The 18,483-nt window shown below is 38.8% G+C and overlaps 1 protein-coding gene across 1 annotated transcript; it reads left to right on the top strand.

Annotated features, from left to right (window-relative positions):
* Window positions 1-3,431: 3,431 nt before the first annotated feature.
* afg3l2 (AFG3-like AAA ATPase 2) lies at window positions 3,432-16,207 on the top strand. The gene is given in 18 exon segments (XM_053487050.1): window positions 3,432-3,579; window positions 3,582-3,619; window positions 5,450-5,540; window positions 5,676-5,735; window positions 5,862-5,995; window positions 6,785-6,934; window positions 7,040-7,114; window positions 8,226-8,350; window positions 8,591-8,864; window positions 9,203-9,340; window positions 10,225-10,378; window positions 10,484-10,591; window positions 11,793-11,918; window positions 12,013-12,123; window positions 12,245-12,360; window positions 12,472-12,672; window positions 13,871-14,065; window positions 14,496-16,207. Coding segments are annotated over 18 exon segments (2,391 nt in total). The 5' UTR covers window positions 3,432-3,527; the 3' UTR covers window positions 14,739-16,207.
* The last annotated feature ends 2,276 nt before the right edge of the window (window positions 16,208-18,483 follow it).

Here is an 18,483-nt window from a genome sequence, read left to right as displayed (position 1 = left end):
AGTCATTCCTGTAAAAAAATATCCCATAATCCCTGAAAATCGACAGATAGCTTGTTGCGGAGGGACACATCTGTCTGTGGGGACTGTACACACAATCATTCACCAGCACCTCTTACACATTACAGGAACTCGGCTGGGAGTTATTGCCACATCCCCTGAACAGTCCTAACCTCGCTACAAGCCATTTCCACATGTCTGGGCCATTACAGGAGTTCCTGGGAGGCTAGTGTTTCAGATGTGAAGCAGGCAGTCCGATCATGGCTCCGGCGTACTGTGAAAACTTTCCACTTCGTTGGTATCCAAGCACTAGTGAAGCACTGGGATAAGTGCATTAGTGAAGCAGGGGATTATAGAGACTTTTTACTCTCATAACCGTGTCAAAAAGTCCCTCTTTAACTTGAACACCTCTTCAATGTTTTATTTCTCTTTCACCACAGAGATCTGACAACAATACGGAATCACCATAAGAGCTGCTGTTATAGAAACGAATCAAGAAGTTCTGACCAGAATAGAATAAATAGAATTAATCAGCACTGTAAGGTAATAATTTGTTATAATTTCTGTGTTGATGACTTGATTTATTTTACCTCTCCAGCTCTTTCCTCCTCAACACCATCATATTTATCATCGGCACCAGGTTGTGGTCCGGCAGGGGCATGGGCGGCCTGTTCGGTATCGGCAAGACCTCCACCAACGTGCTGCGTGACGAGATCAGGGTAACATTCAAGGACGTGGCCGAGTGCGAAGAGGCCAAGCTGGAGATCATGGAGTTTGTTAACTTTCTGAAAAACCCCAAGCAGTACCAGGACCTTGGGGATAAGATCCCGAAGGTACCAAAGTGATTTTGGGTTGAAGTTAAGATTTTGTAATCTCAGCAAGAGTATTTTTGGACAAAACTATAATGGCACTCTAGTGTTATGTTCTGTAACGGGTGCTATAGCGACTATTATTTAGCTGTAGCATTGATCATTTTCAACCCAGAGCAATACTGGAGACTGCTTTTCTGCAGTGTTCAGACCGAACATGAATAAACTAAAAAAAAACAAAAAAAAAAACTTATGGATCTGGTTTATTTTGCTTCATAAACACTTTATCTTATGTCCTGTGAGCTTACAGTAGGTAAACAATGTGCATGGATCACCTGGATAATCTGGACCGCGCTGGCTCTTATGGCCACCTACATTTAGGGTCTATCAGAAGAGCTAAAGGACGAGCTAGCCTCTTGAGAGGCACCAAACAACCTAAGAGAATTATATTGGCTGCCGATCCGTATAGACAACCGCCTTCACGAGTGATGCGCCGAGTGGAGGTGCAAGGCTCTGCCCCTACTCCAGGACCCGAAGAAGCTCAAGGGGAGGAAATGCAGTTTCTGACTTCCACCTAGAAGCATTTATTGTCTGAGTCATGGTAGCAATTTCATTGACGGACAGCTAGCCCAGAGATAAGGCATCCCCATGAACCCACTTCCCACTTCTATCCCAGTGGCAGCTCTGGACGGTCAGCCATTTCGACCTGGGCCTCTAACCGAGCGGATGAGTCTGGTCTTCTTATACCTTCGGCAACGCATGGAGCAACTCTCATTTCTTGTAACCCAGGTACCAGAACTGCAAGTAGTAATTAGATGTATTAATTATAGGAAGCTGAACACCATAACCCTGACAGACCGCTACCCCTTACGCCATCAGATTGGCCTTTGAATGCCTGCAGAAGGCCCTGATCTTTAGTTGGATCTCTGTAGCACCTACAACTTGATCTGTATCAGGCCAGTGGATGAATTGAAAACTGCCTTTATCATGCCCTTGGGCACTACGAATATCTAGTCATGTCCTTTGGACTCAACCTGTGGTGTTTCAGTGGTTCAATGGTTTTCCAGAAGTCCTCTGGAAAAAAGATGACAAATGATTCACATTTATCTACCTTGATGACATTCTTATATTTAACAACTCGTTCACATCTGGATCACATCATTCACGTGCGCTTTGTCCGGCAAAATAATATGTTTGCCAGGATAGGGGCTGTATAGTTTCCCAAGGGGAGTCGCGGATGAAGATAAAGGCAGGAACTTCAGCACATTGGCAGCCCTGCTTGGTACCCCGACAAACGCCCTAGAGAGGTTTAAATGGACAGCTGAAGGACAAAACGCTTTTAACACCATCAAGGCCAAACAAACAACCGATCTGGTCCTGCGATTGCCTGACACCAAAGCTCAAATGCCAAATTCTGATTTGGACGGATCATAAGAACCTGCATAAGTCCAGTCGGCCAAAGCCTGAACCCACGGCAGTCCATTTAGTCACTCTTTTTCCAACAGGGGCAGTAACGAGATTAGACCAACAGTGAGCCGTGCCATCAGTGGTTCAACCACATTCTCTCTTCTGGGGTAACATTTTCAGCCCACCCAGGTATGGCAAGCTTAATACCCAAGCTTAACACGCGTGCACATAGCAAATATATATAGCAGTTTTCACTGCTTTAGCATCCCACCCATAAATCCATGCTACTACTCCTGAGTGACTTGTGGGTTCATTTTTAGTAATAAAAGTTTTTCAATTGTTTTTTATTGCACATTTTATTTATTTTGCTTTTTTTAACAGTCGACTGATAGATTGATGGATAGCATTTGATCAAAGTGTCAAAAATTGCTACCAGCATTTAAGCATCAGCGATTATATTGATAACATTAAAAACCTGTCACAAAGTACATATTAAGAAAGTAGTACAGATGTACAGATTGATGTAGCTATAAATTGCTGCTACTAGTAGGAAGTTCTGGCAGGGTAGGAAAAAAAGATAGAACACCTGACTTTTTTGAACAAAATTGTGTTGAAAATGCACACAAAAACTTTTAGTATATATAATAACCTCAATCAATCCCATAAACCCTATTGCTGTTGTATCTACAGTGATGATTTGTGTATTGAAAGATCCACGAAAATTCCAAACAGGAGTTTGTTAGTTGTATTAATGTTCATATTTACATTTTTTTTTTAATAAATCAAAAATTACTATTAAGGACTTCCTTACTATTAAGGTTTTTCATTTGTTATCCTTTCTATTCTAGATCTTCACTTCATTTTTGAAAAATCTGACACACTCAGAACATGAATACAACATCACTTGCATGTCCAAATTAATTGTTTTCTTTGTAATGTAAGGGTTTGTCCACTAGATGGCAATACAATGAGCCCTTAAATTAAGCTTCATGAAATTAACCTTTTGGTGAAACCTTTGCCGGGGAAGCCTCGACATTAAATGAGGCTTTATTCCAACATTCCTAGTTTGTGGATGTGATGAGAAATACCAACTTTAGGCAATTTAAATGCCAAAATATTCCAAGAAGAAAACTGGACAATTCTGGGTGCCGTTGAAGGTAGCACGATGGAGAATGACTCTCAACGCCCCCTAGTGGTGAACCTAAACATGCACCGGAAGTGAAATCAATGTGTTGTAGGATGGCTAAAGAAGTTGTTCACTGTACATAAAATCCATTTGTTTTGTTTATTTAGCGGTGTGTGATCAAGGCAGACATGGCACACCGATATCTCCACCTCTCCAGAGGCTGTAGGAACCTTTACAGCATTTTCTGCCTAATTTTAGATCAGCACAAGCAACGCGACTGGTAAGGTGCAGGCTGTGACAGGGGACGCGTCTCAAATAGCTTCATGGTCAATAGCTAGTGCCCTAGATAGGTTGGCTAAGTCAGTATTACGTTAATACCGATATAGAGTATTTATATAGGGAATAGGGAGTAGTTTGGACTTACTAGTAAATCTTAGCAACCCTTCACACATTATACATAAATTAGCAGTCCTAGCAGTTAGCTATCTGACTTGTTTTTTGCTTTATGTACGAAAATAGATTTTAAGATTTCTACATGGCGTTGCTGTTTATGTCATACAAAGTGTTTAGTCTAAATGACATTGCTGTTTAAGGTAAAGGTGTGTTAGCATGTTGCTAACTTACTGCGTTTTAGCCATGCTAGGTCTTTTTCCCTACACATATTCCGAAAAATACTTCCTGCTGAACGAGGATTGGTCACTAGGGTAGACTATAAACCTTTCTGATTGGTCGGTTTGTTTGACCATCTCTGCCAGAATTAAAGACGAGGCAATAAATGCACAGGAGGCGGGTTTAGTGAGAATACGGGTGGGAAAATAATGTTATTGCAAAATAATCCCTTTCTTTATCCTGTTAAATTTTAGTTATATTGTGGGTTATTATTTAGTCTGAAAATAATAATAATAATAATAATATTATTATTAATTAATGATGATGATTATAATAAGAAAATCTCTATATTGGCAGAGAAGTGAGTCAATATAACACCCAGTTCAGTCTTTCAGCTTTTATTCTGATTGTGCATTTCATCTTTTCAGCTCTCTGGGCACATGACTTTATATGGAGTTTTGTGGGTGTCGCTAAATGTAAATGAGCTGTGTCATGAAGGCTCTGTGCACATTGTGAGCATTGTGAGTGAATCCCATCCACTGGCTGAGAAGAAATATTCACACATGTCTCAGGATGCTTCTCTGTTGGCATGACACAGGACTGATGATAGCGCTCACCTTCATACCTTTAAAGAAGCGCAGCAAAGATGTCATTTATGTCCAGGAAAGAATAAGGGGCAGTCTGTATTCTGCCACAGGAATTGGACTGCTGAGGACTGAGGTAGAGTCATTTCTCTGTAAAATCCCCTTCATGATTGTTTGGGACGACTGTCAAAATGCTTGTTCGGAGAGGAAAATATGAACGCTACCATCAGTCCTCTGTCATGGCAACAATAAAGCATCGCTCAAGATTTTGTTTAAGAACACAGCCATGAATAAATGGTACAAAACATCCTCAGAGATCAACTTCTCCCAACCATGCAGGAACAGTTTGCCTTTTTCATCATGATGGAGCTCCTCGCCATAAGGCAAACGTGATAACTAAGTGGTTCAAAAAACAAATCATCAAAATTTTGAGTGCATGGCAAGAAAAATCCCCAGACCTTAGTCCCATTGAGAATTTGTTGTCAATCCTCGCGGGTGGACAAACAAAAACCCACAAATTATTACAAACTCCAAGCATTGATTATGCAGGAATAGGCTGCCATTGCAGAGATCTTGAAAAAGAAGGGTCAACACTACAATTAATATTGACTCTTTGAATAAACTTAATGTAGTTGTCAATAAAAGGATTTGACACTAATGGAATAATTGTAATTATACTTTAGTATACCAAAGTAACATCTGACAAAAAGATCTAAAAACACTAAAGTAGCAGACTTTTTAAAACTTGGCCACAGCTGTACATATGCAAGTTTGAAAAAACTTTTCAAAAACTTTTTTTAAACTTTTGCTAATCCAGGGCAGAACTTTAGTACGGTTTGTCTTACGCAAAACATTGTACTGAAAAGATAAAGATAAATGAGGCCCTGTATTTGTAAATTTGTATTTTATTTCCCCAGGTATCTACCCAGACTCAAGACCTGCAGAAACGAGTGGTGCTTTCTCAGGTGTTGGACGCGTACAGAAGGTTATGTTCAAAACCTCCGAAAGGTATGTTATATGAATTAAAGTAAGAAAGCGTATATTTTATCATAAGGCATAATAAAAGGGTAATAAACCTTAGACCTCATTCCTTGAACATGCTTGAATTTGGTCTTCCCTCTTATATTATTGTTTTTCTCTAAGGATTTGAAAAATACTTCCCGAAGAACGGCCAGTCCAAGCCGCCCAACGCAGAGGCCCAAGGTGACGAAGTGCCCTTTAGTTTTTTTTTTTTTAATTGCAGCAGAAATGTTACTAGCTTTATTTTGTCTAGGTTTTAAATGGTATTTGCCGTTAAGTCACTTATTTTGTGTCACGGATTATATTTAGAGGGCAAAGCGAACAATGCACAAAAGAACTCTGGGAAGTCTGATGGTGGAGGAGGAGGAGGAGCTGGAGCTGGTGGGGGCGGAGGCAAAAAGGGAGGAAAGAAGGATGAAAGCTGGTTCAGCCGTTTCCAAAAGGTGTGATGTGAAGTTCTTCAGATTTTATTAGGAACTTTAACCAGAGTTGAAAATTATGTAAAATTTTCTTAGTTAATCAAATAACAATTATTCAATTATTAATCATGAGATGGATATTTTTTTCTCAGTTTAAGTCCTTGTGGTGCATTCCTAACAAATTAGTACAATACTGCATACCTCCTGAACCGCAGTGCGCCGACTTGTGGTGAACAAATTAATAAATATGTGAGCGGGGGAAACATCATGCAAAACAAATATTATTGGTAAATTCTTAATGGCAATTAATCGATTTCTGATTATTACTAAACAGGTGATTACTGATTATTACTTAACAGGTGTGACTAAATGTAATGAATAAGTCATACTTTAAAAAAAAAATCTGTGTTGTGAAAAAATCCTCAAAACAAGCTTGTTCGTATAACTTAAATTAAAGCAGCTTTAATCAGCCTTCATCTTGGCTTGTCATGTTCGTCAGAAATACCATGTGTGTACCATAAACTCATCTGTTTTGAAAATGTTAGGAAAACTTCAAAGCTTTACCTTTGACACTAGGGACTCCTTCCTTAAATATTTAGCAAACATCTGTGCATTTCTCATAAACAATTTTCTTTAAAAAAGAAGTAACAATAAACAAATAAAAATAAATAACCATGTACACAAATGTTGAATCTTGCTCTTTGAAAATGTTCATCACGCATGATTATCATACTGAAAATTCATGACTTTATCACTTTATCCACTGTAAACCCACGTTTTTAATGTGTTTATCATCGTTCTGTCCTGCTGTAGGGGGATATTCCGTGGGACGACAAAGATTTCCGCATGTACTTTATGGTCTCAGCGAGTTTTTGGGCTGCAGTCATGTATTTCTTCTTCCGGGATACAGGAAAAGAAGTCACCTGGAAGGACTTTGTTAATGGCTACCTGGCTAAAGGAGTCGTGAGTTACAGCTTTATTACAAACTCTCTATCCAGTCAGCGTTTTAAAATGTTTTATTTATTCCATATGATTATGTAATTGGATTTTCTGATTTTTGTGCTGCAGGTCGACAGGTTGGAGGTTGTGAACAAGCGCTTTGTAAAAGTTGTATTCTCTTCGGGAAAAGCGGAAACCGATGGGGTGAGTTTTTAGCTAAAGAATGAAAAAGTGACATTAAAGACATTTAGATCATAGCTTTTATAAGCGTCACTAAATGCATAAATGTGGAAATATGTAATTTTTCTTTATTTTATTTTTTTGTTTTCTTTATTTATTTTTAAATATTGTTTGATTGTTATTTTCTACTTAATGTAATTAATATATTGCTTTGAGGTTATTGTTGAGGTTTGGACGGTGGCCTTGGGTGACTAGAAAGGCACCTTATTATTATTATTATGACATTATTAAATGATATAGTGATAATTAAGGTAGTTTTATTTTTATTATTAATTTTAGCCATATAATGTTTTTTTTTATTTTTTTTTACTGTTAAATATTTCATTAAATCTAAATATCATGATATGAAATCACAGTGAAAGCATCTTCATGATTAAAATGAATTCAGCTGATCAGATATGATGATGATCTTTATAAGATCTATAAGTTCATATTATATAAGGGGTGTTCAAGTCAAACCTGCGTTGACATTTCTGGTGAATAAGGGGTTAAAAACAATTGACATTTACAGAAGACTTCAAGAACAGTATGCGTATACTGTAAATGTTTTAAAGAAGGCCGTACATCCATGAATGATAATCCTGGCCGAGGTTATTGCCACTTCCACCCTAAAGTCCTGACCTCGCTCCGAGGCATTTCCACATGCTTGGGCAAAGCAAGCTGTCCGGTCATGGCTCCAGCATACTGGGAAAACTTTCTACCTTGATGGTGTCGAAGCAATAGTGAAACACTGGGATAAGTGCATTAGTGTGGCAGAGGATTATGTAAAGAGAAACAAAGGAAGTTATTACTTTTGTTTTTATTTTATTTGAAATTATTATTTTTTTGCACAATTTATTTACTTAATTTATTTTTACAAGTCCTGGTTTGACTTGAACACCCCTTGTATAATAAACACTATCAGAAGTCATTCTGCATTGCAAATTATATAGCTTAAGTAATTGAAGATATTTGTAAATGAAGCCTATAGTTTTTTTTAAAATCTTCTTATTATATGAACTTGATCAGTCTGAGTCTTAAGCAGTCAAAGAATTTAATTCCAAAAAAAAGTATTATTATTTTTTACCCCCCTCAGAAATATGTGTGGTTCAACATCGGAAGCGTGGACACATTTGAGCGGAATCTGGAGACGGCTCAGACGGAGCTGGGCATCGAAGGGGAGAACAGACTGCCTGTGGTTTACTCCACTGAGAGTGATGGGTAACTCCAACACAACTTTGTTTTGAACTTGTTAAGTACTGTGTCAGGAATTAAACACAATGATGTGGTGTGAGACGGAAATGTCCTGATTTGACAATAATATAAAAACACCGTCCGAGCTCCTGGTACGCTTAACACGTTCTGAAATAAATCAACACGTTCTGACCAATCACTAATACTTTGGATATTAATAGATTATAAACTCTTTGCTGATGACTTGATTTCTTTCTTTCCTTCCAGCTCTTTCCTCCTCAGCATGCTCCCCACCGTACTCATCATAGGCTTCCTGCTGTTCATGCTGCGGCGAGGGCCCGCGGGTGCGGGGAGGCCCGGGAGGGGCATGGGCGGCCTGTTTAGCGTCAGCGAGACCACCGCCAAAGTGCTGCGTGACGAGATCGACATCAAGTTCAAGGACGTGGCTGGGTGCGAAGAGGCCAAGCTGGAGATCATGGAGTTTGTTAACTTCCTGAAAAACCCCAAGCAGTACCAGGACCTTGGGGCCAAGATCCCCAAGGTACAAAACTGACTTTGGGTTTTAGTGTTCCATGCATTAAGTCATGATTTTGTCATTTTAGCAAGTGTGTGTTTTTTTTTTTTTTTTTTTTTTTTTTTAGTTCTGTTCAAATAATATTGCTAATTACGATTTAGCGTAAATAGCGTAAATACGTGACCTGTTAGCATTGCGCGAATAGAATGGTGCCATTAGCACCTTCGATTTAGCTGTAGCGTTGATCATTTTCGAATTTGAGCAATACTGGAAACAACTGTCATCTATGATTTTCTGCTATGTAAATATTATTTCCCTTAAAGTTATTTTATTTAAATGTATTATTATTATTTGTTAATTGTCAGGGTGCTATTCTGACCGGACCTCCCGGTACTGGGAAGACCCTGTTAGCCAAGGCGACTGCGGGTGAAGCGAACGTCCCCTTCATTACCGTTAACGGCTCTGAATTCCTAGAGATGTTCGTGGGTGTCGGTCCAGCCAGGGTAAGTGACCTCACACTGACACGGTGACTCTGTGAATGTTATTACGCACATTTCGATGAATCGAAAGGGGCCAAATCCCTACAGTATACAGTACATATAAATATTCATGATCATAAAGGTCTTAAGCTGCATTGCTGCATCACCATACATCTTTGTCTGTTTTATAATCTCCCTTATAGGATGCCTTTTTGCTTAGATTTAGATTTTTCATTCTTGAAAGGTCGTAAACTAAATGTAGTTGTACGAGGGTGAGTCAGCAGTTATCCACTCTCTGGCTGTAGAACTTATTTCAACTAACTTATAGAAAAGACAAATACATACTTTTTCAACATAATCTAGTTTAGTCTTCAGCTCTTCAATAAGCGTCTCACTGTAACGAGCACTGTTGATTGTTGATCTTTTTTCCTGATACTGTTCCAATACTTATGGTTCAGAAAACTGTAAGCATAGATAAATTTTTCAGCTGATGGTCGACTTTTGAACTTTTTCTCGGTCGGTGATAGAGGATGTTTCTGTTCCGTCCTCTGCTGTTTACTCTCAGACTCGTAGTGATGAATGTGTCACGTCACCGGTCATGATTCTCTTTAAGAATTTTCACCTTCTTTAGAGTATGGGTCCGAATTTTGTTTGCAGATATCCAAACATGTTCACACCTGCGCAGCAGTGACTGGGGAGACTTATTCGAATTATTAGACAGTGCGAATAACAGAATTTTAAATTTTTTAATAACCTGAGTGTTGATAATTTTTGACCCTATCGAACCCACCCTCGTGGTTTCTTAAGGTTTAAACTGATATTTGATATCATTTTTGTATAGAAGGTTATGTTTTATTCTTACTTCTGCACAGCCATGAGTCTTGTTTTTGATTTTCCCTGCATTTTAGGTTCGAGACCTGTTTGTTTTAGCACGTAAGAACGCCCCCTGCATCCTCTTCATAGATGAAATCGATGCGGTGGGAAGGAAAAGAGGCAGGGGCAGTTTCGGAGGGCAGAGCGAGCAGGAGAACACGCTCAACCAGCTGTTAGTGGAAATGGACGGTACGTATCCTGTTAACATTATCATTAGCATTCTTGATCCAGATCATGTGTGAACACCATGCTCACTCTGTCAGACTGGTGACCTTTTTAAATCTCCCACTTTAGGGTTTAACACGGCCACCAATGTAGTGGTTCTGGCTGGTACGAACAGACCGGACATCCTGGACCCAGCACTGATGAGACCTGGACGCTTCGACAGGCAGATATATATTGGTATGTAATTTAGTTTCATTTTGCTTTTTATATTTTCATTGCACTTTTAATGATGTACAATGTCACAAGGCAGCTTTGTAGAACTCCACATGTATAGATTTATATAATCATGAATGAGCCAGAGGTGACAGTGTCTGAGAGACACAAACAGTACTGAGTGTTTTGAAAGGATGTTAATAAATCTGCTGTAGGTACCGAAGGTGAAATGATATTCTGACACAAAAAGTACAAAGGCCTAAAAGGCAAAATTTAAGACCTTTGTATTATGCAAAATTCACTTTTTAGTCAATTAAAATTCCCCTTATTATTGTGATCTTATATGAGAAGAGCCCCTTTCCTGGCTTGTTGCCCAGCTCTGCTGTTTCCTGGAGAGGCGGGCGTGGCTCAGGAGTAGCTCATTTACATAGACACATAAACAGTTTGTTCAGAAGAGGAGTAAAATATTTTTAATATATTTTTAAAATTTTTTATTTGCAATCTTTGGTGTTATTTAAGTTATTTAATAACAAACGATTTTAGTAATAATCTTTCATTTATTACTTTGTTATTTCTGAAAATCCAATGCTTGATTTTAATGCTGAAGAATTTAAATTATCTCAGCACTTTTTAAATCTTTGATAATTTAAAATAAAATAATTACGAACAGTTGATGAAAACGATAAAACTTTGTACTGTATTTAATTCCTTATATTATGAATAATTTTTTGCACTTTTTATATTTGAAAATAATAACAAGAAAAATTTAATTGTTATACCTGCATATTAATAATAAATAAATGTATAATGATTGCAGTTATCTATCTATCTATCTATCTATCTATCTATCTATCTATCTATCTATTTACAAGGGTGAGTCAAAAATTATCCACACTCTGGCTGTCAAATTTATTTTTGTAACATCGTTGTTTTACGACCTGATCTTCTTGCTTTTTAATACACTTTGTCAACAATCTGTCAACAATCGTTTGTTAAAAATCATTAAAAATCATTTAGGCTGACCTGCCAGCCACGGTGTGGGCAATAAGAGGTTTTAATGTAACCGGAGTGCAGATAATTTTTTTCACACTCTCATCTATGTATTTTATGATGTGTATTGTAGAAATTCTTTTTAAATTTATTCTTAATATGATTACTAATAAAAAAATAAAAAAATAAATCAATAATTCACCCACCCCTTTTTTTGTTCTCCCACCACATGCAGGTCCTCCAGATATTAAAGGCAGAGCGTCGATATTTAAAGTTCATCTCCGACCACTGAAGCTGGACACGGAACTGGACAAGGAGAGTTTGGCCAGGAACATGGCTGCCCTCACACCTGGTTTTTCAGGTAAGAAAACGCAAACATTGGGGTGCACATATTATTGTAAGACCAATGAGATAAAGTGAGAGGTAAACGATATTTATTGTTTCGCTGTTGGTAGGCGCTGACATCGCTAATGTGTGTAACGAGGCAGCTTTGATCGCAGCTCGGCACCTCTCCGACGCCATCACGCAGAAACATTTTGAGCAGGCAATCGAGCGTGTGATCGGAGGTGAGTGTGTGAATGTAAACAAACACTGCATACCGCTTCGTTCTCTCACATAGTGTAAAAGTATGAAAATTGGTATTCTTGGTAAAAGGTCTTCAGTTGCTCAATGTGTGTGTGTATGTAGGCTTAGAGAAGAAGACGCAGGTGTTGCAACCTGAGGAGAAAAAGACGGTAGCTTACCATGAGGCAGGACACGCCGTAGCTGGGTGGTACCTGGAGCACGCAGACCCTCTGTTAAAGGTCTCTGGCCACTCCTTGCTAACCTGCCCTCTTTATTCCATTACCTTATGAATAGCAGTTCATATAAACGCACATATTAACGTCTTAACAATGTTGTAACGTGTCCATCAGGTGTCCATCATCCCACGTGGTAAAGGTCTAGGCTATGCTCAGTACCTCCCAAAAGAGCAGTACCTCTACACCAAGGAGCAGCTGCTGGACCGGATGTGCATGATGCTCGGAGGCCGTACCGCCGAGGAGATCTTCTTCAATCGCATTACTACCGGAGCGCAGGACGATCTAAGGAAGGTGACGCAAAGCGCGTACGCACAGGTGGGTCAATTTTAACACCTTAGTGCTCAACTCCTGGTAAGGGATTTTCCTCCATCTTTCTTTTCTTTTTAAGGAAATTGAGGAAATCTCCATTAAATCTTCAAATTTTCATTGATGTGTTTGTACTTCTGAGCACAGGTTTGAGTCTGTTCTTGAGATTAAGCACACATGTGGGAGATGACCCATGCTTCAAGAGAAAAATTTTATATAAAACTGTAATGTTTCTGTACATTGAAGATATTTGCAAAAAAATTAGTTTGCGGACTGTAAGATGAGTAATAGAGCACATCAAGATGTTATTTGGAATTTTTGTCTGTCTATTTGTCTGCTTGTTTGTGCACGCATCATGTGAAAACTAATGAAACAAATTTATGTTCATTTTAATGGAGTAATTTACTTAATTATCGCAATCACACGGCTTCATTCCACGCACATCATGGTAACACGTAAAAATCATTAGTTCATTTCAAAATTCAACAGATGGCGCTATACATCTTTTAAAAAATGCACTTGAGTGTACAATTAAATTCCATGCAAGTGTATATATAGACAATAAGAATAAATATTCATTGGACAGAATAGAGTAAAATTGAGATGTGCAACTAATTAAATTGACGGCAAATAAAGTGACAGCAGTGCAGAAGGTGAGTGGTGCCAGACTGAGGTAATCAGATTCAATGTAAATTAGGGTACATAATCAGTAGATAATGAGTAGATATATGATGTATAACTGGGGATAAGTAGTGGCTGAGAGACCATCACGAATTTGACCATCCAGGTCACATCCCAAGGCACTGTAAAGAAGTATTAATATAAAGTCAGTAGACAGCTGACCATGCCCTTCTGCTTGGTAAAATCTCAATACAGTGAGAGTCTGGTGTTGGACATGATGGACAGTGTTTTGTTCAAGGTTATTGAACTATTTTCCAGCTCCAGCATTTACATTTATTTTTGTTTTGAATTAATGTTTTTTGTATAAGGATTTTTTTTTACATTTTGAAGGTCTTTTGAAAAAAGGTAATACTGGTCAATGTTATTAAATAATCCTTCTAATTCATATTTAGTATTCTCTTTCAAATTCATGTCTACACTGCTTGTTTTCATCTTAAAATGTCTACAAGTGACCAAGAATCCAGTCACTTCAGTTATAATTGATTATAAGCCTGGTTAGTAGTGTCATGCCTGCTTCCGTTTACAGATAATGCAGTTTGGGATGAACGAGAAAGTGGGTCCGGTATCGTTCGACCTCCCAAGACAGGGAGATCTGGTTCTGGAGAAGCCATACAGCGAGGCGACGGCCCGCCTGATCGATTCGGAGGTGCGGGATCTCATCAACAACGCCTACGAGAGGACGAAGAAGCTGCTGACGGAGAAGAAGGCGGATGTCGAGAAGGTACAAGACTTGCTCTGGACTGAGGATGCAAAACTTCTTTTCATTGATTTTAATGCAAAACATTCAGAAATCATCAGCTATCTAGTTTCTAGTTTCTCGTTTCTAGTTTCTCAATTATATATATATATATATATATATATATATATATATATATATATATATATATATATATATATAATTTTTTTTTTTTCATAACTTGATCAAACCTGTTGCTGTATATCTTGTGTGTGTGTAAAGCTGTGTGTGCTCTTATTAAAGTGTAAATCTTAGTAAGAGATCTTAGTTTCCATGCATGCTTTGTGATTAATTGATGCACAAAAATTTTTTTTTAAACAACAGGAGAAATAAACCGTGCATGTAAACTAAGGTTCATCATAACTATTGTACTGTAGTGATACCTTCACCAGGTCATAAATGTGTTAACCACCAGGTGGCGCTGCGCCTCCTGGAGAAGGAGGTTCTGGACAAGAGCGACATGGTGGAGCTCCTGGGCCGGCGACCGTTTGCCGAAAAGTCGACGTATGAGGAATTCGTGGAGGGCACCGGAGGACTGGACGAGGACACGTCACTCCCCGAGGGACTGAAAGACTGGAATAAGGAACGAGAGAGCGAAAAGGAGGAGAGCACGGACGAGCAGGTGGCGCGCCAGATCACAGGCGACAGGCCGTTCTAAATACAGTCCTCCACCAGAGGGCGACATTTACATGAGGGAGCAGAATAATTTAATGAAGGTCAGGTAGGTATTGAGGCAGGGGCTGGTCACGTGACCTTCCTGAGCCACACCTAGACCTTCGTGTGTGTGTGCTGCATAGCAGAAGATGAAGAAGAGATTATTATTATTATTTTTTTAAACAAAGAGGTGTTCTAGCCATCGGTCAGTGATGCACAGGGTGCTGCTGAACATGAGCAGACGTAATGAATTTTCCTTAAAAAATGTGTCAAATGAAAGAAAAAAAACCACACAAATATTACATCAAATGATAATATTTCTTGTCATGGTTGCTTCTGTGAAGATCTCATACCACACGGTGCGTCGCTGGTGTCTGCTTTGTAAATCAGATCATGTACGCAGATTAAAGTAACACAGTGTTTCTGCTAGGATGCACAATGTTCACTAAATATGAGGAAAGGGTTGATTTCCAGAATAAAGTGGAAAAAGCATGATGTCATCTTAACACTGTTGTCGAGCACTTGGTTACTGCATTTTCTGCAGGTTTTTTTATTTTATTTAAAGTAATACTTCAGGGTTGTTTAAATTAATTCCTGCCTTATGCATGCACAACTACAACAATTGGGTTTCCCTGTACTAAGAACGAAATGTCATAAATTGTTTGCTTGAATGTATTTGTAGGTCGAGTCGAATGTTCTTGTACTTCTCTACCAAAGCGTTCTCATTCTTGCGCCATGTTTGTTCTGGTTTGAATTTCTCATACTGCTATTTTTTCATTTATTGACTTAATTAAACAGCGGTCTCGACACTTTTTTAAAAACTTTTTTCCCCCCTTAGCCCAGATGTAGTGGAAGGATACAGAAAAAAATGCTTCAACTTGTAATAAGCAGGCACTTCGTGTATATCACCTGTGTGTGTTAATAAACCTTTATGTGTAGTGGAAAAGTATATTTCCACTTTACAAATAAAATACTTTAAAAATAAAAATGACCATCAAAAGAGACATAAAAGACATAATTTTTCTACCTGCTGTTACAAAAGTGACAAAACAAATATAGCTACAAATACACTTGTTTTTTTGATATTCCATTACATTGAATAAAACTATAAACAGATAAAGTGTGTGTGTGTGGGAAAGTATATAGTTTAATGAATTAAAAAATCACTTCTTAGCTGTGATGTAAATGAAATAAAGCACTTCAGGATTTAGTTTTTGGAAAATAATAAACTTCAGGGTGGTAACAGAAACTCTGCATCATCACACCACATTATATTGTTATTGATTATGTACCTGTAAGAACACACCACTAAGCTCATTATTTGTTATTTATGAATTCGTAAAACAGAAATTATATCTGAATACAAATCCATTCGATATCAGGATCAGGTTTTGTGCAGCAGCATTGAGTCTGGGTTGTGTAATAATACCTGTACTTTTTTGTGGGGAAAAAAATGTTTACAATAAATGTAGATAAATATTTTGTTTTGTTTTATTTCATTTTTTTTCATTAAATTGAAATTATTTATTGAATTATAATATCAGCCATTATGAATTATATACCAGTGAACTGGTTGACAGGAAAGGCCCGTCCGCCAGGTCCAATACCACAGAAATGCGAATGTAGCACAAATAACAGAAAAAATCAACAAGAAATGCACCAAAATATCAATTGCACCAAAGAGTTTAAGGTTGTTGATCCGGCTCCCGAATTCTTCAGTCTTTAATCTATCGTACATCCATGGGTGGCACTAGACAAATTTAGATTCACGGAGGACCCACCCTGCAACCCACAGCACCCAAAGGGTAAGTAATGTTAATGTTAATGGTTTAAAGTTATGGCTGATCGGTTTGATGTGTGTGTATGTGTGTATATAAATGTGGATGGATCACGGGTAGCTCAGTGGTTGAGGCGTTGGACTATGGTTCGGAAGGTCCCAGGTTCAAATCCCACGACCACCAAGTTGTCCCTGTTGGGCCCTTGAGCAGGGCTCTTGATGTATAATAAGATAAAAATGTAAGGCGTCTCTGGCGTCTGCCAAATGCTCAAATGTAAATAAATAGAAGTGTTCTCTTAGACTTAATTCCTTCGGCATATTGGGCGGCGAGGTTTCTCTAGCGTGAATGGTTTGCTGCAATGTTTTCGGTCACATATATTACTATTTGTTTAACAGTATAATGCGGATAATGCATTTCTTTTCATCCCTCAAACTCCCTCTTGGTGTTTGCCAGCAGTTGTTGCGTTATCTATTCAATTAAATTTTATTTGTATAGCGCTTTTAACATTTACAAACAATTGACATTGTCGCAAAGCAGCTTTACACGATTAAAAGAATTGAAATGATATGAAATGTGACTGTGTATGAATTAAAAAACCTAAGGCTGTCCCTGATGAGCAAGTCGAGGACGACAGCGACAGTGGCAAACTCCCCGAGGTGGTAATAGGAAGAAACCTTGAGAAGAACCAGACTGATGACCATTACACAGCGCCCCTGGAGCAGATAGGGTTCTCACTCAAAAGTTAATTTTGTATAATAGATTGCATTGTAATAATTGGGTGCATATTTATAGGAATATTGTACAAGATGTCATAACCCTAAATAAGTCCATAAGAAAGTAATCTGGAATGTTCTTTATCTAATTGATCCCGAGTTTACATTCTTCCAGCCGATTAGCAAGAGATCCCCAGGCCTTCTCTGTGCCTGAAGTTTAAAAAAGTGTCCTTAACTGAGTCAGTCCACTTTTGTATCCCTTGGCAGTAAAAAGTTGTACTTACTGCTGCCTAAGAGGGAAAAAAAACAACCCTCTGAACCGACAGCACGATCAGCTCGGGTGCACGTGTTGCGCTGTGTCATGAAAACACGCAGCGATCAGAAATAGCTACCATGCCGCGTGTGATTCAGCAGCCGAAGGAGGTTGTCCACGTTTAGTCACGGCAGGCATGAAGAGGGTTCCCTCACTCCCGCCTCTGACTCCGAGAGTGCTGAGAGGGAGTGCTTCCCCACCAGCTGACGACGACATTATCATCATCGTCATCATCATCATCACCACCATCACACGCAGATTGTCTGAGTTAGCGATTAGCTAAGGTCTCACCGTCTGTGTTTTGTTTTATTTATTTTTCTGATGAAGCTAAATCAGTCATTAGATTAGATTAGATATGAGACTGTGACTAACACGGCACGTGTCCGAGATGCTAAAGTCGAGGAGTGAGTTTGCTGAAGCTGTTACTCATGTTGTAGTCGATGACGGAGAAGTTGCGAGCGCAGATGAGGATGTCGCTCCCACGGGAGATGCAGAGGCAGGGCCGAGGTGGAAGGACACAAACGTGACTTGAGGATGAGTCAGACATGGCGATCAAGGAGCTTCTGAGCAGCATGTGTGAAGAAACAGGTAGAGAGGGTGAGAGAGAGTGTGCGTCGGAGTGAAGAGAGCAATAAAGAGAGGAGAGAGAGAGTGATGGAGGGATCCCGCCTACCCAAATTTCTCCCAGGCTCTGACTCAGAGCACAGTAGCAGTGGGTGAGGACTATCCTGCCAAAACTTGCTCCTTACCACCTCGTTACTGCTTTTTACATCATCATCATCATCATCAACACACAAAAATCGGTTGCGTCCGATCATAAGCTGGGTTAAATGCTCCCCACACGAGAAACTGTGTGTAAATAGCGAAACCATGTGACTGCTTCTATAAATAAATTTTAAAGTCTGATTTCTCACCCTTCCTTGTTTCACCTCAGGTCTGTTTTCT

The sequence above is a fragment of the Clarias gariepinus genome, chromosome 25 (assembly GCF_024256425.1).
Source record: "Clarias gariepinus isolate MV-2021 ecotype Netherlands chromosome 25, CGAR_prim_01v2, whole genome shotgun sequence".
In the NCBI taxonomy this organism is placed as follows: Eukaryota; Metazoa; Chordata; class Actinopteri; order Siluriformes; family Clariidae; genus Clarias; species Clarias gariepinus.
This window is presented reverse-complemented; position numbering and strand designations above follow the sequence as displayed.